Source organism: Cavia porcellus, unplaced genomic scaffold, assembly GCF_034190915.1.
Source record: "Cavia porcellus strain 051 isolate PalLab524CR breed Dunkin Hartley unplaced genomic scaffold, mCavPor4.1 scaffold_16, whole genome shotgun sequence".
Classification (NCBI taxonomy): Eukaryota; Metazoa; Chordata; class Mammalia; order Rodentia; family Caviidae; genus Cavia; species Cavia porcellus.
In genome coordinates this window covers 33,555,607-33,579,113 of record NW_026947499.1, presented here as the reverse complement: position 1 = coordinate 33,579,113, position 23,507 = coordinate 33,555,607, and the positions used below count along the sequence as shown (strand labels likewise).

The 23,507-nt window shown below is 46.6% G+C and overlaps 1 protein-coding gene across 3 annotated transcripts in view; it reads left to right on the top strand.

The window, feature by feature from the left end:
* Abca3 (ATP binding cassette subfamily A member 3) overlaps positions 1 to 20,756 on the top strand; it is a 57,860-nt gene extending 37,104 nt beyond the window's left edge. For all 3 annotated transcript variants that reach the window (XM_063226318.1, XM_005007436.4, XM_003478485.5), the window contains exons 18-33: positions 281 to 431; positions 4,546 to 4,644; positions 8,441 to 8,627; positions 9,351 to 9,654; positions 10,699 to 10,972; positions 12,453 to 12,657; positions 13,120 to 13,339; positions 13,434 to 13,592; positions 13,759 to 13,931; positions 15,026 to 15,154; positions 15,287 to 15,481; positions 17,878 to 18,065; positions 18,521 to 18,691; positions 18,952 to 19,142; positions 19,329 to 19,402; positions 19,794 to 20,756. In XM_063226318.1, coding sequence (XP_063082388.1) covers positions 281 to 431; positions 4,546 to 4,644; positions 8,441 to 8,627; positions 9,351 to 9,654; positions 10,699 to 10,972; positions 12,453 to 12,657; positions 13,120 to 13,339; positions 13,434 to 13,592; positions 13,759 to 13,931; positions 15,026 to 15,154; positions 15,287 to 15,481; positions 17,878 to 18,065; positions 18,521 to 18,691; positions 18,952 to 19,142; positions 19,329 to 19,402; positions 19,794 to 19,925 — 2,852 coding nt within the window. In that variant the 3' untranslated portion in view covers positions 19,926 to 20,756. The remainder of the gene's footprint in view (positions 1 to 280; positions 432 to 4,545; positions 4,645 to 8,440; positions 8,628 to 9,350; positions 9,655 to 10,698; positions 10,973 to 12,452; positions 12,658 to 13,119; positions 13,340 to 13,433; positions 13,593 to 13,758; positions 13,932 to 15,025; positions 15,155 to 15,286; positions 15,482 to 17,877; positions 18,066 to 18,520; positions 18,692 to 18,951; positions 19,143 to 19,328; positions 19,403 to 19,793) is intronic.
* Positions 20,757 to 23,507: the final 2,751 nt, after the last annotated feature.

Sequence of the window (23,507 nt, the reverse complement as noted above, 5' to 3'; positions counted from 1 at the left end):
CACTCAGATTATTTCTTGTGTGGTTCCCTCATGGTTATGCTTTCTGGAAGGCTCTGGCTTCCAGCAGGCACTCTATACTACACTCAGCATCACAGATCCCCTCACTGTTCTTCCCGGTAAAGACCCAAAACAGCGTGGAGATGTGTCTGTCCTGGCTTCTGGATTGCTTCTGGCTTTCCAGCTTTTTCCTCATGAAACTACCTGGCATGAGCCCTATTGAAGGCAGAAAGAAAAGTCAAGGGACAGCCAAAGGGTCTCATGCCTACCCGATGTGTTCCAGGTGCTGGCTACCACATGACACTAGTGAAGGAGCCACATTGCAACCCCAAAGCCATCTCCCAGCTGGTGTACCACCACATCCCCAATGCCACTCTGGAAAGTAGCGCTGGGGCTGAGCTGTCCTTTATTCTTCCCAAGGAGAGCACACACAGGTATGTGTCCTAGAAAGATGGATATACAGGTATGCCTCCCAGATAATACCCACACAGGTGCAAATCTGAGAGGGGCCTCCATGCTCATTAATGTCCGCCTTCTCTGGTTCAGCCAGAGGGTATCTCTTAGCCCCTGGGCCATGGATGGTCAGCCCATGAGAAATGTTTGGTTGGACCCAGGAAGCTAGGCCTCCTGGGTGGGGATGGAGGAAGTGTAACTTGTTCCTTTGTTAGAGAGACAAACCTGGCTCATTGCAAAAGCACTCAGTATCTATCTGTCATTTGGGGGGTTTTTTGTTTGTTTGTTTTTGTGGGTTTTTTGTTTGTTTGTTTGTCTTTTTGAGACAAGGTTTCACCAAGCAGTTCAGGCTGGCCTTGAATTCACTTTGTAGAACAGGCTGGCCTCAAACTCACAGTAACACTCCTGTGTCAGTCTCCTGAGAGCTGGGATTACTGACTGTGCCACTAATGTCTAGCAGGAACTTGCATTGAATATTAATTTTGAATGTATGAACTTTCTAATTTCTGAATTTTAGGTAAGGCATTTGTTTCATTAATGTCATATACAGGGTAAAGCTACCAATGCAAGAGGAAAAAGCCAACTCTTGATTCACATTCAGAAACTTTGAGACTTATACTTTAAAGTACATTTCATCAGGCCCAAGGATTTAGCTCAGTGGCTCAAGTGCTTGCCTGATTAAGTGTGAGGTCCTGAGTTTGATCCCTGGTACAAAAAAAAAGTATGTTTGATCATGTTACAAATCTAAGAATGAACTGGGCCTGATGGCACACTCCTGCAGTTCTAGCACTTGGGAGGCTGCGGCAGGAGGATTGTTGCAAATTCGAGACCAGCATGGGCTACAGAGTAAGTCCAATGCCAGCTTGAAGTACATATCAAGACCCTGTCTCAAAAAAAAAAAAAAAAACCTAGGGTTGGGAATTTAGCTCAGCAGCATAAGCACCTGCCTGTCAACTGCAAGATCATGAGTTTGATCCCCTGTCCCAAAAATAAAATAAAATAAAAAACTAAAATTACTTTAAAAAAATAATTGGAGTCTCTTTAAAAAAATGATATATTGACACAAAAATTAGTGGTAGTTAAAAAAAAATCTAGAATGTAAGGGGGTTTGTTTGTTGGTGTTTCCTTTTGCCGGGGATAAAATCCAGGACTTCAAACATGCGAGGCAGATTCTCTACTCCTGAGCTACGTCCCCAGCCTATATTAGTCAGCTTTACCATTGCTGGACACAATACTAAACACTCACAATTTAAGGGAGGAGAGATTTAGTTTGGCTCCTGCTTTAAGGGAATCCAGTCGATGGTCAGCTGGCTCCAAGGCCAAAACATCATGGAGGACGCTGTTTAGTTTGTGGTGGCCAAGACACAGAGCAGGCAAACAGTGCCAAAGAGGAAGGAGAGACCCAAAAGCTATGCCTCCATAACCTACCCGGGCATATCCAAAAATGTGTTCCATCAATCTCCTGGGTGTGTTCTAAATCCATTCAAATTGACACTCCAGCCTAACCACCACATCCTGCCCCTTGTCAACTTTATACTCAAGCACAGCTCCTTCAACCCTGCTTAATTTCCAGGTAAAGACAATAGCAAGCTCACGATTCCATGTAAGAGCATACAACTGAAACAATTAGATATGTAACAGTCCCTTTTCCAAATTCTCAGCATTTTTCAAAAGTCCAAGTATAAGTCTCTACCGAGATTAAAGTCAAACTTTTACCCATGATCTCTAAAAACAAAACAAAACAAAAGCTACTTAACCTCAAGGTACAATGGCACAGGTTAAACATTTCCATTCCAAAGGGAAGGGTAGAGAATTTTTTAAAAATTGAACCAAAAAAGATCAAAATCCACCTGGACAAACATTAAGTCCTGTTGTTCCATATCCAGCATCTAGGGCACATGTGGTAAGATATGTGTTCCAAAGGTCATAGGAAGCCACAACTCTACATTTCAGCCCATGTGGGCTCTCTCTTGGGCTGGCTCTGCTCATGGCCTACAGCTTTCTTTGGCTGACTTTCCATGTTCTGGAATCTCTGACTGTACCTTTGGCTTTATTCTCACAGCTTCATGTACTGCTCTCAAGAGCTCCCTGCTGGCCTCCCAGGCCTTCCTTTTAAATCTGTGTAGAAGTCTCCCTGATCCTGCAACTCTTGGATTCTGCATGTCTCTAAAACCAGCATCATGTGGATGATGTCAAGCCCAGCTGCCCCTCAAGTAGTAGCCAGGCTCCCTTGGACCATTGCTGCTGTAGCCTCAGAATGCCTGGATGGCTGAGCCCAGGGAACCAATTTCCTAGGAAGTGCTTTTCCTAGGGATGCCAGAGACTTTCTTCTCGAATGAAAGGTTGACTTTTTTTTAAACCTTGATCCTGGGATGGGAAGGGTCTTACTAACTTCTGAGATGCTCTCAAGGCAAATTCCTCCTTGCACCTACACAGAATACTTGGTTTTATTGTTTTTGCTTGTTTGTTTTGTTTTGTTTTTTGAGGTTTTTTTGGTACTGGGAATCAAAGTCAGGACCTTGCATTTACCAAGCAGGTGCTTTACCACTGAGCTAATCCCAAGCCCACTTGGTTTCTTTTTAATGATGTTCATTTCAGTAGCCATGCCTGCTTTGGCCCCAACTTTATACAAGGTTTGTTCTGAGCCAAAAGCAGTTTTCCAAATTCTTCTGCTCTGCCTTTTGTTACCAGTTCTCACTATAAATCTATTTAAAAGCAGCCAGCAGTATCCATGCAACAGTCTGAATGTTGGGCTGTCATAAAATGTTCTTGGCCACATTAATTAGCCCACCACTTTTAATATTTTCTGTAAATTCTTATGATATGAGCAAAAGGTAGATAAATTTTCTTCCATAGTGTAGCACACATCACCTCTAATTAAATAGCTAATGAAAGCTGTATTCCCAGTAGAATCCTTCTGAGTTTGTCTTCCTGTCTGAATTCCAATTAACATTCTGCTCTTTGGAGCTCCAACTAGAATCTCTCATCAGGTTCTACTTACAGCATTCTAGGGCTCCTGTATCTTGTATCTCCAAACCTTCTGAACTCTTCCCATAAACCACTTACAAAATCTTTTAAACTGCATGATCAGATACATTCACAACAATGCCCCACTTCTCTGGCACCAAATTTCTATATTAATCAAATTTCCCATTGCTGGACACAATGCACAACACCTACACATTAACAAAGGAGAGGCTGGCTCATGTTTTAAGAACATTCATCCCATAGTCAGCTGGCTCCAAGACAGAAATGACAGAGCAGAAGCCACTTAGACATGACAGCCAGGAAACAGAGCAGGAGACCAGCACTAGTGGGCAAGGGACTAGGCCTGGATTGCAAGACAATGCATCCACTTCCCACTCAGACCTTCCCAGAAGTGTTCATCAGTACCTAAGATGGAACGCCAAAGTCATTCAGGTTGATATTTCCCCCACCCAACTGCCACATAGCCCCACTACTTCATTATCATGTACTCATGTTTTTTCCCCAAAATTATTCTAATAAAAAGTCTTCTAATAGAAAATCTTCTAGTAAACGCTTTCTCAGATCTCCAATTACTATCCCAGGAAAGTCCTAATAGTGGGAGTAGTTATTACCAAGTTTCCTTCTAGAAATGAGGTTTGGTTGCACTTCTCCATCAGCAGGATAGGAGAATGTGTACTTTATTCCATGGTTGTGGCTGTGAGTAGAATTTTTTTCCCAATATTTGTATATTGAATAAGTAAAAAAGCACACAGCTACCTTTTCCAGTTCCTGCCAGCAGGAAGTGGCATATTGCCATGCCCGTTTGCTTTTTTAAAAAATGCTGCATTGGGAAATGTATGTGTCTTTTGCTAACTTATGGGCCATATTTAGATATCAATATTAACCATTTTGTTATAACTTTCTAAGTTTGTTGTATTTGCTTTTGTGAGAATTTTTTCTCATATAGATCTCACATTTAATGGGTCATAAATTTCCTACTATGATTTCATCCGTTACTTTTATTCTTAGAAAGTGTTACCCTGCCCTGTGACTAAATGAAATTGTTTAGAGCTGAATTATCTAGAAAGTCTCTGAGAAGCACTCATTGCTTTGTGTCTTTGCTTTCAGGTTTGAAAGTCTTTTTGCTAAATTGGAAAAGAAGCAGAAAGAATTGGGCATTGCCAGCTTCGGAGCCTCTGTCACCACCATGGAGGAAGTCTTTCTTCGGTCAGTGGGCATAGACTTCTTACGGTCTGGACCTGGTGCTGGGGTGATTTTGTTAAAAGGCACCTGAAATGGAATCAGCATGATTCTTCTCTTAACCAGAGACAGGGTGCAGCAGACAGTGGAGCAGAGCAGTGGCATCAGGGCTCTGGTGCAGATGTGACATATCAATACCTGCACACTGGGGAAGCAGTCACCCATATGCAAGGTGTGTGTATGAGCTTCCTGTGTCCCTCTTGGGGAGACCACTCCACAGGTGGGTCAGGGCAGCACCAGGCCTGCTGAGCTCTTCTAGGCATAGGTCATCTAGGCCCAAGTCTGCACCAAAAGTTGTAAAGTTTAGCTTTCTGACCTTGAGAGTTAGAGGGTGATTGCTAGACCATTGACACATTTATCAGACATCTTGAATGCTTGCTTGAGAGAACTAAGAACTCAATAAAAATACATGTGAGGTAGATAGTTTTCCTTGAGGAACTCATGGCCTAGAGGGACAACAGAATAAGTGACCATCATAAGTTATAAGGCCATGTGGTAAGTGTCCTGTGGATGTCTGCCCCAGAGGACTGTGGGGACCAATGTGACCACAGGAACTGGCAGAAAAAGGGGACTAAGAAAGAGCCTGTGTGTTTACAGAAGCACCTGAATCCAAAGCCGGTGAAAGCGGAAGAAGAGAGAAATTGCTCACTGACCCTTGTCTAGCACAGGGCAGAACAGGGTAGATCTTGATGAGTCTTGATTGAATTAAAAACATGTTGACCTGGTGTCAGTAGATCTGGAGGTTGGTTCCAGGTTGCTCTCAGCAACCACAGGATCTCTCGTCTCTTTATTTCTCAGGATCCAGGACCTCTTTGAACCCTTGCATTACTTTGTTCCCTCATTCACATTTAGCACATGGTCTCGACCTGCCCTCTAGCCCTGGTGTTGTGCCTCAGCTCTAGGCCCCCACACCCGGCAGTGGTCTCTCTGAGCTTCTAGTCTCAGGGAAAAAAAATTATCACTGACACTCTGCCAAGCCTCCCTAGGATCTTCTGGCAGAGTCAGAGAAGCCAGCAGCATCCATAGGCAACTCAGACAATGAGTGGCTGTTTTCAACTAGGCAATATTGGAGAGATGGCAATATTTGGTGTCTCTGACTCATATGTTAGTCTTGAAGGATAAATGAGACTGGGAGAATCAATTGAGGGACATTGGGTGGGGCCCACAGAGTAGAGACCAAGGCCCAAAGGCAAAATGGGGCAAAGGAAGCCAGTGGAGGGGCTGGGGATTTAGCTCAGTGGCATAAGCACCTGCCTTGCAAGCAGGCAGTCGTGAGTTCGATCCCCAGTACTGATAAAAATGAAAAAGACAAAAAAAAAAAAAAAAAAAAAGGAAGCCAGTGGGAAGGTCCTCTAGCAGGCTTACAGTGGCTCAGGTAAGGTTGGTTAGGTCAGATCAGAAACACCTCACATGTAGGTCTCATTATGGAGTTCAGGCTGGCCTTGAGCTCCCCTTGTAGCCCAGGCTGGTCTGGAACTCAAAAAGATCCTCCTGCCTCAGTGTCCCAAATGCTGAAATTAGAGATGTGCCCCACTCACCCAGCACCTATGTGTTTTTTAAGTAACAGCTTTCCTAGCAGGTACACCAGTATACAATTCCCAATGAGGCAAGAGAATGGAAGTTTGAAAAACCAAAATTCAAAGAGCTGTCTCAAAGAAAATTTTTTAGCCAAGCCTGGTGGTGCAGGCCTGTAAAGCAATCAAGAGACTGAGGCAGGAGGATCATGTGAGTTCAAGGCCAGCGTGGGCTCCATAGTGAGTTCAAAAAAAATTTTTTTTAAGATATAGGGTTGCTGCACAATGGTAGAATGTTTCTGGATTCAATTCCCAGTACCACCACCACAAAAAAAAAGCTTTACTAAAGTATAATTCACACAATATTAAAAAAAAAAATCTTTGTTGTGATACCGGGAATTGATGCTAGAGCCTTTGCAATGAACTGCATCCCCAGCCCTTATTTTTTTACTTTAAAACAGAGTCTCATCAAGTTGCTACGTTACCCAGGCTGGGCTTGAATTTGCAATCCTCCTGCCTCACCATCCTATAATACTAGAATTACAAGCATGAGTTATCATGATCAGCTTCCTAAAAAAATCACCTTTTGATGTGTATAATTTAGAGCTTCTCGTGTATTCATGCAGTTTGCAGTTCTCATCATAGTTAGTTTTAAAACATTTTAAATAGCTGCATGTGGTGGTGCATGGCTGTAATCGCAACACTTGGAAGGCTGCGGCAGGAGGATTACCATGAGTTCAAAACCAGGTCAGGCTAGACTATATAGCAAGACTTCATCTTAAAATGTATAGAAAATAATGTTATTTACAATATATAAAAAATTATATATATATATATATATATATATATATATATATATACAAAAAAAACACACAAATTTTATCATCTGTCCCCCCTAAAAAAATCCATATCCACTACCAGTCACTCTTCATCTCTTCTTCGTCCTGTCCTGGAACACAGAGATCCCTTCTGTCTCTGTGGATTTGCCTATTCTGGACATTTCATATGAGTAGAATCCCACAACATATGACTTTTGTTTCAGATCTTTCACTTCCATTGATGTTTTCAGAGTCCACTCACGATGACACATGTCAGAAACACATTCCTTTTTATGGCTGCACTCCACTCCACTGTGTAGCTAGACCATGTTTTGTTTACCCATTCTTCAGTTGAGAAACATGTGTTTTGACTATTTGACTATGGTGAATCATGCTGCTATGGATGTTTTGTGTACAAGATTTTGTGTGGATATGTTTTTATTGCTCTTAGATGTATACACTACATAGTTGTGGATCACATGGAACTATGTCTAATCTTTTGTCACTCCATTCATGACAAGTGTCCATTCTCATTTTCAGGACAACTGTTAGAAGTACTAAAATAGAAGACCATCAGCTTCTTTATTTTGTTTATTGGTACATTTGTTCACTCATTCATTCATTTACTCGTTGACTCATTCCATCACCCATTTGTCCTTTCACCTGGCCACTCAGTGACAAGTTAGGGAAACCTTCTGTACACAGCCAAGTAAGACCCAGAGGAGAAAAACAACCAGTTGGGGCACTGCCTCTGGCAACCTTCTGGTCTCATTGAGAGTCTGATCAAAGCCTACATTCATGAGCAAGGCCAGATGGGGAGAGCACCCACAAAAGCACTGATGCCAAACATCCTGACAGCTGAGATCAGAGGGCTCCATCTCCAGTGTAGTCCCAGCATAGCCTAATCACAGGCATCTGCCACAGGAGATTGCAGCCTTGCACCTGCCTTCCATTCACCTGTGTTTGGCCCTGCCACAGGTTATTCTAGGATGGCCCTCCTGGAACAGAATTATCTGACTCCCAATATTACTTTAGCAATCAGCTTTCACCTTGCCTCAATCCCGTACTGGCTGTGTGATGAGCCTCCCCTTCCCTGAGCCCCCTGTCCATCTTGAAAACCCTGGTAATAAATGCTGGCTATGGGAAGCATTCTTATGAGAATAAATTCCCTACAAAGAAGAGCCCAGCTAGTTGTCTTTTTCCCCTGGGCCTTGCCTGACCACATATAGATGATATTTTTCATGAATGAATTAATGAATTCCAGAAGCTCATAGTGATGATTGAGTGAAGAAGCTAACAAATAATGGCATTATTTTGCTTCAGAACCTTTAATGATAGCCCTTTCTGTATCTTTTCCTTGAAGGAAGATAACTGCTCCCTGCTACCGGGAAGCTGGATCATAACTGTGACTGTGCCTGTGTTCTGATACAGGGTTGGTAAATTGGTAGACACCAGCATGGACATCCAAGCCATCCAGCTTCCTGCCCTGCAGTACCAGCATGAGAGGCGGGCAAGTGATTGGGCTGTGGACAGCAACCTGTGTGGAGTGATGGACCCCACTGATGGCATCGGTACCCTCATTGAGGAGGAGCATGCAGTGGTCCAGCTCAATACTGGGGTGAGCGGAGGCTTGGGCTGGGGACAATTGGCAGTAGATGGGAAGGCCAGGAGACATATGAGCTGACACGGGGAATGTCCACAGGGGCAGATTATATAGAAGAAAAAGGGCAAATTATAGCTCATTCTCGGAGGGCAGAGAGAAAAGAAACTGGGAGTACGTCAGTGGAGCCATTAAACGTCATCATGTTCTAACTGGCACACTCAGTTATAAAATGTTTGCTTAGTGTACCAACAGTGCCCTGCTGGGAAACCTGCCCTGTGCCTTGCTCTAAGCTGGCTTTCCAGCAACCTTGTGGGGTGGGAGTAGAGGGTGTTCCCATTTTACATGCAGGAAACCAAAGCCTGAGCCAAAGTTGAACAGTTCACTTTTGGCTCTGACACTGAAAGAACCAAGGAGGGATGAGAGTGGGGATTATGAGCAGGTAGTCAGGGAAGTAGGCAAGGTTTGTGTTCTGCTCCTGAATGAGCTGAGCGGGACATGACAGTATCTCCAGTGAGGGGCAAAAGGAAGACGGGCTTCAGCTGGTCCCCAAATGTTCTGCAATAAGTGTCTGCCCTGCCTCTAATACCATGTGGGGATCTGCAGGACATGTGCTCTGGTGTATGAATGTCAGCTAGAGGCCCACTAGTACCATGTGGGGGAAACACCTGCTGTGAGCCAGTGGGATCAGATACTGGCCCCGAGGCCAAACATGTGTCACTTGTGTCCTCTCTGTCACAGCTTGCCCTCCACTGCCAGCAATTCTGGGCCATGTTCTTGAAGAAAGCCACATACAGCTGGCGGGAGTGGAAGATGGTAGCAGCACAGATTCTGGTCCCCCTGACCTGTGTCACTCTGGCCCTCTTGGCCATCAACTACTCCTCAGAGGTCTTTGACGACCCTATCCTGAAGCTGAGCTTGAGCGAGTATGGAAGAACCATTGTACCCTTCTCAGTCCCTGGCACCTCACAGCTGGATCAGCAGCTGTCAGAGCACTTGAGGGACATGCTTCAGGCAGCAGGACAGGAACCCCGTGAGGTGCTAGGTAAGGGGCAGTGGGGCCTGTAGGGGTGTAGAGCAGGCACAGTGTGACTCCCCACTGTGGCAATGAAAACTTCTTGGGTGAGTGGTCCTTTATGTCCTGTGCCCCATAGGATGTGAGCAGGATCCCTAGCATTGTCCCCCATGATGCAAAGACAACTAAAAATGCCTTCGCACCAGGTGTGGTGGCACACATCTGTAATCCCAGGACTCTAGGAAGCTGGGACATGAGAACTGAAAGCTTAAGCCCACCTGGAAAACTTTGAGTTAGTGAGAAATTGTTTCAAAAAGTAAAAAGGGGATGGGGATGTAGCTTGATGTGAAGGTCCTGGATTCAGTCTTCAATACTGAAAAAAAAAAGCCTCAGACATCACCAAATGTCCCCTGGGGGAAGATCATGTTGACAAGTCAGGTCAGTTGTTAGGGCAGTTGATAAGTCATACCTTACTAAGAGGACATAGTAAGGCATTTATTTACTAATGGCCTGGTTTCCAGAACCATTTATAACTGAAATACAAAAAGCACAGTGATCTTTGTATTACCTTGTTTTTGTTTACCAGACTGGTCACAGTGTGCCATCATGGGACATGGTATTTTCTTCCAACACCTTGAAACTCTAAACCAGTGATGATGAGCCTTTTAGAGCTGTCAGTGACAACAAACAGCCCGCAATGGCTTGGGCTTGCATACCATAAGTTTGCCACCACTCTCTAAACTGTAGCTTAGACAGTTTAAGCTTAGAAGAGCTGTGCTGTGGATGAATGGAATGTGCTAGAAGATTTTCTTTTCTTCTTCTCCTCATATCCAGCCCAACTGCATAGACACTTAGCAGACTAATGATGAAGAAGTTGGCAAAAATGATGTCTTTGTTAAGAAATGCATGACACAGAGGCAGCTGGGAGCATGCTGGCACTGTGGGATGGGGGCCATATCTGGCCAGGCAGGAGCCCCTGCAGTCCACTGTCAGATCCCTATGAGTAGCAGCAGGACACCAGTGGGTGCCCCTGCATCCCCGTTCTACACCCTTGATACTGCCTTTACTCCTCAGGTGACTTGGAAGAGTTCCTGGTTTTCAGGGCCTCAGTGGAGGGAGGAGGCTTTAATGAGCGGTGTCTGGTGGCAGTGTCCTTCAGAGATGAAGTAGAGAGAACTGTGGTCACCGCCCTGTTCAACAACCAGGCATACCACTCCCCGGCCACCGCGCTGGCCATCGTGGACAACCTTCTGTTCAAGCTACTGTGTGGCCCCCAGGCCTCCATCGAGGTCTCCAACTACCCCCAGCCCCGGAGCGCCCTCCAGGCCGCCAAGGACCAGTTCAGCGAGTATGTGAGACCCCTCCTAATCCCACAGGCGCCCACACCAGTACTGACCACCAGGGGCGCTGTAGATGGATGAAGCAGTTTTCTGTCTGCCAGACACTGCTGGCTGTTAGTCAGGAAAACCTTGTCCCCAGAACTTTCCACATTCACCTTTCCTGTGGCCAAAAATCAGCCTAAGGGACTTGTCACACACACACTGTGGTTTTTCGCAGGGACTTCCTCCTTTCCCAGCAGGATTGTCAGCAGGTGGAGATAGAGGGAAGACTACTGAGAGCATTGAGAAACTCCCCTGCAGGGCTCCAGACTGTACCCAGAAATCAAGCCGAGGGGTTCAGGCTTATTATGGTGATGGTGGATCAGGCCTGAGGATGCTTATCTAACAGTTTTAAGAAACTGCATTCAGTTGGATATGGTGGTATATACATATAATTTCAGCATTTTTGGAGGCTGAGGTAGAAGGATTGCAAATTGGAATCTAGCCTGGGCAACTTACCAACTTGGTGAGACCTTGTCTCAGAATAATCTTTTAAAAGGGAGGTAGAGTGAAGATGTAGGCCTTGGGTTCAGTCACCAGAACTAGAAAAAAAAAAGTAGAGGAAGAAATGTCAGTCACACTTCCACAGTCACCAACACACACACACACACACACACACACACACACACACACACACACACAATGCTATCTTTTGCTTGTTGATGTGTTCACAGAGGTGGGCACTCTCATTTCTATGTAAATGTATTGAATATCTCATCACCCTGAAAAAACCTGTGCCCATTAACATCCACTCCCAACTCCCCCCAGCACCCAACCCCTGGCAAGTGCTAACCTCCTTTGACCTTATGCGGTTACCTCCATAGAGGTAAAAATGGAATCAAACACAGTATGACCTTTTGCGTCTTGCTGCTTTCAGTTGTCATGGTATTCTCAAGCATCCTTTATTCCTTTCTTTTCTCCAGCTCCTCTGCCTCTTCTTCCTCCTGTCTTCATCATGCCAAATAATATTCTATATGTTCTAGCAGTATTTGTTAAGACAATTAGGAGGTCTTTACTCCACAGAATAACATCAGAACCTATTTCTGGAAAGTATTGCCAGCAACTGGATGCAGAACACAGAATGTACTGGGTGGGGGGTTATTATCAACTGTAGTGATTCAGGCACTCAACAATGAAGTCTAAACTGGGATAGTGTGGAGAGGGCATGGCAGGAGTTCCCAGGAGAGAGACAACAGAAAGAGCAGCAAGGGGTACTAACCCTAAATATGTGGAGATAGGTGACTTGGGGACACTTGGAGCTTGGGAGGGGGATGCTGGCCTCTGCCAGAACATGACATCCAGAGGAGGAGCCTTCCTCAAGGAGGGGGATTTTGTGGTTCTCCTGAAACCTCATGAATGTTCTGGTTACTGCACTGCATGCTTTGGACAGTAATGACCCACCAGCTCAATCTTTACTACCACCCAAACATAATGCTTTGTCTTTCCCAGGGGCCGAAAGGGATTTGACATTGCCCTCAATTTGCTCTTTGCCATGGCATTCCTAGCTAGCACATTCTCCATACTGGCAGTCAGCGAGAGGACTGTCCAGGCCAAGCATGTTCAGTTTGTGAGTGGTATGCATGTGGCTACTTTTTGGCTCTCTGCTCTGCTGTGGGACCTCATCTCCTTCCTCATCCCCATTCTACTACTGCTGGTAAGTGTTGGACAGTTCTGGACCCTGACTTACAGATCACAAGGACTTTCCTGGGGAACCCTTATGTGGAACTGGAATCAGCAGAGACTGGTTCCTTCAACTCCAGAATCCAGACTCATACCTTAACAACCTTAACTATATATTTGAAGATCCCTGATTCCAGGATGACAGTAGGAAATCAGTGGTTCTCGCCTTGTCTCCTCTCCACATCCTACTCCTACCCCTCTTGGATAGGCAGGGCCTGGAGTGAGCTAGCTGTCCTGGTTCCAGCAATATCAGCCAAAGAGAAAAGTCAGCTGGTCAGAGAGGATCCCAGAACCAAAACCCACCATGGGGTCAAAGAGCCTAGGCTGGCTGATTGATCAGGGCCCAAGGATCATTGAATGCTTACATAATCCCCTCCATCCTCTTGGGAGCTTCCCACAGACCACACACCAAGCTACCTCCTCTGTGTTGCTACAGGTGGTATTCCGGGCCTTCGATGTACGTGCCTTCATACAGGATGGTCATGCAGCCGACATGCTGCTGCTGCTCATGCTATACGGCTGGGCCATTGTCCCCCTCATGTATCTCCTAAGTTTCTTCTTCTCGGGCGCGTCCACTGCCTACACCAGATTGACCATATTCAATATCCTGTCCGGCATTGCCACCTTCCTCATGGTCACTATCATGCGCATCCCAGGTGGGCGCACAAGAACCACCCTCGCCCTGGATCTGTCTTCAGGCAGGTGTGGTGTGTCCTCCAGCACTGACTGGTCTACACCTCCTCATCACAGCCTTGAAGTTGGAAGAACTTTCCAGAACCCTGGATCATGTGTTCCTGGTGCTGCCCAACCATTGCCTAGGAATGGCAGTCAGCAGCTTCTATGAGAACTACGAGACACGGCGTTACTGCACCTCTTCAGATGTTGCCACCCACTACTGCAAGAAGTACAGTGAGTGCCCAGCCACTCCCTTGGGCAGTCCCTTCCTCTGATCTCTTACCCAGGGCACCAGTTTGCTCTAAACTTCCCCAGTCAAATTGTAGGGAAGTCTGGGCTGGGATCCAGGAGGGAAGAGGGCACTTGGATGAAGGCCCTAGGTTGGTTTTCTGTCCTGCAGACATTGAATACCAGGAGAACTTCTATGCCTGGAGCATGCCGGGGGTTGGCAGGTTTGTGACTTCCATGGCTACCTCAGGGTGTGTCTACCTCACCTTGCTCTTCCTCATTGAAACCAACCTGCTATGGAGACTGAGGACCTTCGTCTGTGCCTTTTGGAGGAGGTGGATGCTGGTGAGTGGCTCCTGGCAGCTCAGAGACCCCAGGCACTACTTGTGGCTGGGATACAAGGGGCCTCTTTCCTCTCTGCTTGGCAGTTTATCTCCTTGGGCAGCACTGCCACAGAACTAGACTATCTTGAGTCCTAGCTTCTGTTGCCACAGAGTTGATCTGGAGGCCAAGGTCCCTTTCTCAGCAGGGGAGGGAACAGGGCCACCTAGGGTTCTCCACATACTGCATACTTTTTTTTTTTTTTTTTAATCGGTACCAGGGATCGAACTCACAACCATGCGCTTGCAAGGCAGGCGCTTATGCCGCTGAGCTAAATCCCCAGCCCTGTATACCTTTTTTTAAACTGAGGATTAAACCCAGTCTTTGCACTCAACTACATCACCAGCCTTTTTTTTTTTTTTTTTTTTGAGACTGTGTCTTGGTAAATTGCTAAATTTCCTGGGCTGAACCTAATTTGTGATCATGCTGCCTGACCCTCCCAGAGCATTTGTATTTTTCACATATCAGGTCTCTACCTGATGCCTTGCATTAGTAAACAAAGTCTGCTGAGATTATGTTAGATATACAGATTGATCTGGGGCCAGTTGAGTCCTCTAAATTGTTAACACTTCTTTAAAAAGGAGTTATCTCCATGTATTACAGTCTCCTATGCCAGGTACCTGCAGTGTCAGCCACCTAGAAGCCTGAGGCAGAAAGATCATCTGCCCCAGCTTGGGCAATTTAGTAAGCCTTTATCTCAGAAATATAAAATTTTCCTCACATTCCTCAGCAGAATTTTTCCTTTTCTCCATGAATTTTGGCAATTGTTATGGTACTGAATAATTTGTTTCCTCGATGTTGATTATAGCCCTTGTGGCCACCCACCTTTTCTTGTAAAGGTCCTTAGGGTCTTGAGATGGCTCAGAGGACCTAGTCCTTCCTATCAGATGTCTTGATTATAGCCCTTGTGGCCACCCACCTTTTCTTGTAAAGGTCCTTAGGGTCTTGAGATGGCTCAAAGGACCTAGTCCTTCCTATCAGATGTCTCACGTCCTCCACCATCCCTGCTCTTCCTCTCATGGGGCTGAGATTGATAGGCATTTGTTTCAAACAATTAGGCAGAATTGCACAGCCGAACATCAGTGGTTCCTGAGGACCTCGATGTGGCACAAGAGAGGAACCGAGTCCTGACTCCTGGCCTGGACTCTTTGCTGGACACACCTCTAATCATCAAGGAGCTTTCCAAGGTAACAAACATAGGCCTTGCCCTTCACAGGGCCACACAGCCACCCAGCAGGTCCTGGAGCACAGAGTTGGCAGAGACTAATGGTAGGGTACTCAACCTTCTCACTTGGTATTTCCTGCTGGGTACCCCACAGGTATATGAACAGCAGACACCCCTCATTGCTGTAGACAGGATCTCTCTCGCAGTCCAGAAAGGAGAATGCTTTGGTCTCCTGGGTTTCAATGGAGCCGGAAAGACCACAACATTCAAAATGCTGACTGGGGAGGAGACCATCACCTCAGGGGATGCCTTCGTTGGGGGCCACAGCATCAGCTCTGACATTGGAAAGGTAGGTACCACAGGGATGCCTTGCTGGGGTGGGATGGGCAAAGCAGGGGCTGCCTTGGAGATAGGGATGGGCTGACCTCTGTTCATAGTGGGCACAGCACATGATTATGGATATCAAATAAGACAGCAGTGATAAGGCTAAACAGACAGGGAGAGAGAAATGTGGCAGGAGACAGGGAAAAGAGAAATGTGGGCCAAAGAGGTATGGCCAGCACTGAGCATGCCATTTCCATCCCAGAGCTATACTGTATCCAGCCAATGTGGACATAGGCTTTGAGTCTTGTTGAGTGAAAGGGACAGAAAGGAAGGGCCAGGCCACACCAATAGTTTTCCAGAACTGGACTGAACCCTACAAGGTGAGGCTGGATTAGGGACAGCTCTTCTGTTCCCTGACCCTTGAGTAAAGCATAGACAGTCTCCCTGTGTCAATCAAAACAGGAGGAAAAGAAGGGCAAAGAGCCTTGCCTAGGGGCTGGGGATTTAGCTCAGCAGCATAAGCGCCTTGCCTTGCAAGCAGGCAGTCCTGAGTTCAATTCCCGGTACCGATAAAAAGGAAAAAGACCCAAAAAAAAGAGCCTTGCCTAAGAGTTAGCGAAAGAATTTTCTCCAGAACTACTAACACAGGCTTCTAAATTGTGGTACCTCAGTGTTTTTAAACAAGAAAGAGAGACAGTGAATCTACATGATGAGAATCCACATATCCAAGGCCCCACAAGAGGAACAAACACACAGACTAAATTTGCAGTTATAAGGCCCAGATTATAAAGTGTGTTTAAAGAAATAAATAGTTGGACATGATGGAACATGCCTGCAATTCCAGCGCTAGGGAAGCTAAGGCAGGAGGATTGCCATGAGTTCAAGGCCAGCCTGGGCTACATAGTAAATTCAAAGCCAACCTGAACTACATAGCAAGACCCTTTCCCAAAAAACCACCACCACCAATAGTAATCATAATGAAAGAAGTAGCCAGGTGTGGTGGCAGAATCCCAGCACTGGGCTATATAATGAGATCTTGTCTCAAAAAAAACAAAACAATAGGGAGGAGGAGGAGGAAGAAGACGAAGAAAAGGAGGAGGAAGAGGAGGAGGAAGAGAAGAAATGCTGAGTGTGGTAGCATATGCTCATAGACCCAGCACTCTGAGAGGCTGAGACAGGAAGATTGCAAGTACAAGACCAACCTTGGAAATGTAATGGGAACCTGTCTCAAAATGAAAAAAAGAATGGAGGATATAGTTCAATGCAAAGACCCTGTGTTCAATCACTAGGACAAAAAAAATGGAAATACATATAGAAGAGAAAGAACTATACACAGTGTAATCTGGACATGGAGAAAAGGCTAAAAAGTGCCAAGTATGTTTAATCAAGTTCTAGGGGGAAAGGAGAGAAAATAGGGGAAGGTAATAGCTGAAGAGGTAATGACAAAGAATTTTCCAGGACAATTGAAAGATTCTAGGGCTGAGGCTATGATCAGTGGTAGAGCACCTGCCTGACATCTCTGAGTCCCTGGGTTTAATAGATAAAATTTAAAAAGCAGCCTCTAGCCTGGTGTAACTGCACACACCTATAATACCAGCACTCAGAAAGCTGAGGTAGAAGGACCTCTGCAAGTTCAAGGCCAGCCTGGGCTACATAGTGAGCTCAAGGCCAACCTAAAACTCACAGTGAGATGCTGTCTCAAAAAACAAAAAAAGCAGATGCTGCAGGCCCAGCATGGTGACACAAGCCTGTAACCCCAGCACTTAGGAGGCTGAGGTACAAGGGTATCATGAGTTCAAGGCCTGAATTACAGAGTGATTTTGAGGTCAGAAAGGCGGGGAGGAGAGAAAGGAGAGAGAAAGAAGCTTGCCCTAGCCAGCTGGTAAAGGTAGTGAGACAGCAAGCAGCATAGGAGCTCCAAAAAGCCCCACTGCATCCCAACTCTGCCGAAAGCCGGCACTCACAAAGAGACCAACTGCTGTGCCATCTAACACCTCCCACAGAGGTGCTGCATACAAGCACCTTTTATTAGAAGGCTCCAGTGTGTGTTAGATGTGATTTAAACATCGCAGGGTAGATGAACAAATGTATAGTGATTATTGTATAATTACTCTTGAGGCAACCTACCTATGTGGCTGCTTGTTGTGGATCAGCCTCAGGCTAGATCACCTGTTGGCCTCTTTGTGGGCCCTCTAGGAGCCTCCCTGATCATTCCAGGTTCTTTCTGTGACCCCATAGAAGGGCTGCTTGGAAAGCTTCCACTGTTAGCAACTGGCGTGGCCTGGGCACTAGCTTCATGGTTCAGCTTGAATGGGCTCTCTGGAAGACTTAAAAGCAGGCACTCTGGCAAATGGTCTCTGTGGTCCTCTGTCAAGGGGCCTCACTCCAACCCACCCCTCTCGATGCTGTGTCCTCACTCAGGTACGGCAGAGGATGGGCTACTGCCCACAGTTTGATGCCCTCCTGGACCACATGACTGGCCGGGAAATGTTGGTCATGTATGCACGTCTGCGGGGTATCCCCGAACGCCTCATTGGTGCTTGTGTAGAGAACACACTGCGGGGCCTGCTCCTGGAGCCACATGCCAACAAGCTGGTCAGATCATACAGGTGTGTTATTACCCAGCCTCCCACCCCAATGAAAAGATGAGTCCCAGCCCTTCCTGGGGTGGAGTGAGGGTCTTCCTTAGCATAAGAGTTGGAGTGACTGACAAAACAGGTCAGCAGACAGGGCCTTCTCACCCATGGCTCCAGGATCAGGTGGGAGTTTAGTAGCATGACCCAGATATCGTCAGATGAGAGGCCCCTGATGGTTTCTGTCATCTAAGGACAAGGACAGCCAGTGAGTGATGTTGGGTCTCTGGGTGCAGATAAATGGTGTTCCTGCCTCCTATGGAGTGTAGACCTACATTTGTTTCTGGGGGACTCTGGCTTTAGTAATGGGCTTCACCGCCTTCCTCTCACCTGGGTACTCTGCAATCACTAGGCACAGGCCTCTGCTGGGATCTGGGGAGCTCATGCTAATTATCAGCCTTGTCTCCCACCTGGCACTTCTTTACCCTCAGTGGTGGTAACAAGCGCAAGCTGAGCACTGGCATTGCCCTCATTGGTGAGCCTGCAGTCATCTTCCTGGACGAGCCATCCACTGGCATGGACCCTGTTGCCCGACGCCTGCTTTGGGACACTGTGGCCCGGGCCCGAGAGTCTGGCAAGGCCATTGTCATAACCTCCCACAGGTAGCACCTACATCTCTGTGCAGCAGTGGAAGAAACCTAAACAGGTTATGGGACAAATGGGAGTGGGGGGGGGGTAAAAGAATGTCAGCAGCTGGTGCCAGGAGATTGCCAGGCTCAGCACATAAGCCACACTCTGAGCATGGGAATCAGGAACAGGCTGATCTGGGCATTAATAGCCATCTGTCTGCACAACCCTTGCACACTTAGAATGGGCATCAGCTTCCTCCAGCTCTGTCTTAGGCCTCCACCCTTCTCCCCAGCATGGAGGAATGTGAGGCCTTGTGCACCCGGCTGGCCATCATGGTACAGGGTCAGTTCAAGTGCCTGGGCAGCCCTCAGCACCTCAAGAGCAAGTTTGGCAGTGGCTACTCCCTGCAGGCCAAGGTCCAGAGTGAAGGGCAGCAGGAAGCACTGAAGAAATTCAAGGCATTTGTGGACCTGACCTTCCCAGGTATGTGCTGTCCCTGGAACCCCCAATGGTGGGCCCTGGAGCTCTGCCTAGGTCTCTGTCATCTGCTGTACAGAATCTGTGCCTCACTCCAAGTCCTACATCCCTGACCCCTGGGACAAGGACCACAATCTTGCACACCTCCCCCATCCCTCCAGCCTGACCCTCACAGATCTCTTCTTTGTGCAGGCAGCGTCCTAGAAGATGAACACCAAGGCATGGTCCACTATCACCTGCCTGGCCACAACTTGAGCTGGGCAAAGGTGAGTACAGACTTGGCCCCTGCTGGGTGCTAGCAGTGAGTAGGGAGAGGCCCTCCAGGGGTTTCCTCTTTTACAGTAATCTCTGGCTCTTGCAGGGCATAATCACCTTTTGTTGAGTTGGAAGGAATTTAGGAAAAAAAAAATTTGGCTCAGAGAAGAGACATTGCCCAATGTCATGTCATACACTGAACTAGAAATAGGCACATTACCCCTGATAATGCTACTCTTCACAGTCAGCTCCCTGGAAATTCAGCTAACCTTATACGACTGACTGTCCTGGGGTTCTGGGGTGGAGTTGGGCAAAGGTAGAACCTTGGAGCCACAGGACTTGCTGACCTAGCCGAAGAGTATATGCCCTGAGTTCTCTTACCAGTGGTTTCTGCTTCTGAAGGTTTTTGGTATCCTGGAGAAAGCCAAGGAGAAGTATGGAGTGGATGACTACTCAGTGAGCCAGATCTCACTGGAACAAGTCTTCCTGAGCTTCGCCCACCTGCAGCCCCCTACTGCAGAGGAAGGGCGATAAGAAGCAGTGATGAGGAGCATCTACTGCTTCCAAGGCGCCAGGCAGAAATGGGACAAGATGGTGCACAGCTGTGTATCTTCTTCCTCTGAATTTCTTTTACACTTTTATTTTTAATCACTTTTTCTGTGATGGACATGAAAAATCAAGGTGGTGTACACAGAACGGACCAAGTGTGTCTGTGCTGTCACACAGGAATTAGCATGCAGATTTCTACTCCTGAAGGCAAACTCTGGAATGCCTGTTCCCAGCTCCAGAGCTGGCCCAGCAGTGTATGATCAACCACAGGTCGGTGGGTGGAGAGCTGTCCCAGGTAGGACTGCAGCTGACCTGGGAGCAGTATGGTTGAATTTCTCTATGTATTCACACAGAGAGGACCCAGGGACCTATCTATGTTTACACATGACTACACTGGGAAGGAATGACTATTCCTGGGAAGGAATAGAGAAGCCAGCAGGGATGAGCTAAAATCTATCAGGCTGCCAAGAATGGACATTAAAGGTGCAAATCACCCTCTATGAAGGGAAGATGTCAGCCACTAGGTGCTGAGACCTTTGCTTCCAGTGTTGCCCCAGAGGCATCCTTGTAGTCACTGCTCCATCGATATGAGTGCTTTGCCAGGCCAAGCTGATGCCAAGCTTGGCACTGCTGACAATCACCACCTAGAAGTAGTGGGCCCAGGGAGAGATGGTGGGAAGACTCGGAGCACAGTACTCCATTCCCACCTCTGCACCTTCAAGACATCACCAGCCATAGGACAGTCAGGGACCACTACAGGGCTGATACACTAAATATACTGTGACTGTCTGGAAAATAAAGGCTAAGGGAACATGGTCATAGTGTGTGAGTCACACATGTATTGGGGGCAGCAGCATCCAATGGGGATGGACACTTTCCCATAGTTCCAATAAAAGGCTCTCATACCAAGTTTCAGATATATGTAAATAGGAATTTGCTTTTCCCAAAGGGAGGAAACTTACAGATTCACTGCCATGAGGTAGAGTAAGTCCAAAGGGGCTGGGGATTTAGCTCAGTGGTATGAGCGCCTGCCTGGCAAGCATGAGTTTGATCCCGGTACCACAAAAAAAAAAAAAGTAGGTCCAAAAGACAAGTGAAAAAGGTCAGATCAGTGCCTAGCTGACACCCTTAGTCTACAATCAAGAAAAGACAGCTGGTCGGTGCAGGATGCTGCAGACCTAAGTAGGCAGGAAATCTCTGGCCTTGGCATTATCCATGGACATGAAGCCATTTTCTAGAAGACCCTTCAACATCAGTCCCCTTCTTTGCACATGTTGTCTAATGTTTTCTAAAGCTTTGTGATTAGAATCTCTGCAATTTAATTCCTTCATAATTCATAATTTAGCCAGGCATAGTAGCACATATCTGTAATTCCAGCACTCAGGAGACTGTGGCAGGAGGATCACTGCAATTTTGTGGCCACCCTGTCAGTTGAAGGCTAGCCTGAATTATGTAGTGAGACCCTGTCCCCGAAAATTTTTTTCATAATCTTAGAAAATGTGTTATCATCATTTTGGCTCCTGGGGACAATTTCAGATTTGTTTTTGAAACAATGTTTTTTTGTTTTGAGAGAGGGTCTCTGTAGTTCAGGCTGGCCTTAAATTCTATATAGCCCAGGTGGGCCCCAAACTCACAGCACTCTTCCTGCCTTAACCTCCACAATGCAGGTATTATATGCAATGCATCACCATGCCTGACTCCTCAAATTTATCAGTCTGAAAGTTTATAAAAGCAAAGTTCCCATGGCACTTTTACTCCCTTTAAATGCCTTCAAATTATCAATTAGTTCCATATTATAGAAAATAAGTTAGGAACAGTTGTAGCCTAAATACACCCCAAGAGAAACCACCTAGTAGTGTACCTATTCTAGTCTCACAATTTGTCAGCAAGCCTGCAGGCCCCTAGATCTAGGCCTAGGCCTACATCCTTGGTGAGATTATGGGTTTAGAGAAGAAACAGGCCACTGAATACATGTCTGGCCACATATCATGCCCAAAAGCCCTAGAACAGATGTCCTTGAACTTGATTTAAGCTCATGTATTAGAGATTTAGGAATCTGTCATTTTTCTCTTTGATACCATAAAAATGTGTGGGGAAAGGTGTTTTGGCCTGAAAGAAAAGCCTTTGGGATTACATACAGCCAGCAACTGGGGTCTTAAGTGAGGACTGTCAAACCAGAATCTTATTTGGGAAGATGATCTGAGGCAGTGCAGACAGACATGCCTCAGACCACTGCCTGGGGACTAGAAGAAGCAGGCAGTTAGGAGGAACATCCAGAAGAATTTGTATGTCTATGGGAAGAGTTCAAAGCTATAAACAGGCACAAGCCTGGACAACTACAGGAGCACCCAATTAGAAGGAACCCCAGAGTAGTCCCCAGAAGTGTCTTCAGAGCTAAACATTCAGCACTATTAGTTGAATCTTCAAGAAAAAGAGCCAAGACCAAGCCTCAGAAGCCCACCCATTAGCCTTCTTTTCCTCCCTCAGTAATGGGGATTGAATCTGAGACTTCTATACTGAGTTATTTTTTTACTTTTAGGGCAAGAGCTCACTAAATTGCTGAGGCTACTCTCAAAAATTATAATCCTCCTGGGATTAGAGGTGTGTGGCATCACAGCCCAGCTCCATTGGGCTTTTTGAGCAGTGCCAATTCTAAGTCCCAGGGAGGGCAAGGGAAGCTATGGATTCCTGGGACAGAAGAGTCTGGCCTGCTCACTCCTTCCTGTTCCTATCCCTGCATACTAACAGGGCCCAGGTGACTAGAGATGCTGTTTCTAGGTTGTTGGTGTACCAGGTTACAAAGCATTCACCTGAGGATCCAGATCCTGCCCTACTTCCACCTCCAACGAGACCCTGGATTAGGCCTATGTAACGTGTATATTTTGTTCTTTAGTCCTGCCTGGCTCAACTGTACCTAGAATATGGCAAGGGGGCTATGAGGGAAAGTAGACAGGACTAGGACCAAGATTCTCCCACTGTCTTTTCAGGCTTAAAGAAGTACTACCCCAACCCAAGGGATTAGGAGGACCTGGCCAACCCCCAGGCAGCTCAAATCACAATAAAGAGGGATCTACATCCAGGCCAGGCTTGCTACATGTATCAAAAATCCCAGATGACAATGGTTTATTTCACAACATATATGAAGATCAGGCAAGGCAATATGGGGCTTTTTGTCACCTCCAGGGTCTCAAGGACTAGGCTCCATCTGCCTGCTCTGTCATCCAGGTGGAGGCTTCATTGCTTGGGGTCATCTTTCAGTATGGAATAGGGAAGGGAAAAGTACACTGGGCTAACGGGAATCCTTCATGCTCCCCACTGTCACCCAGAACAAAGACATTGTGGACTATGTCAGGTAATGTAAACCCAGACACCAGAGCATGTCTAGCAGTCTCTACCACATAGGGAGAGGTTCCCACTTCTCCAGGCATATCATCATTCCCATTGAGTTGGTGACATGGCTATGAAAAGGGACCCTTGCTCACCTAACTCATGGCCTGGGATTTGGGCTGGCAGTAGGGAACTAAAGCTCTAGGGGTCAAGCCCAGGGAGCAGGGGCCCTAACTTCCT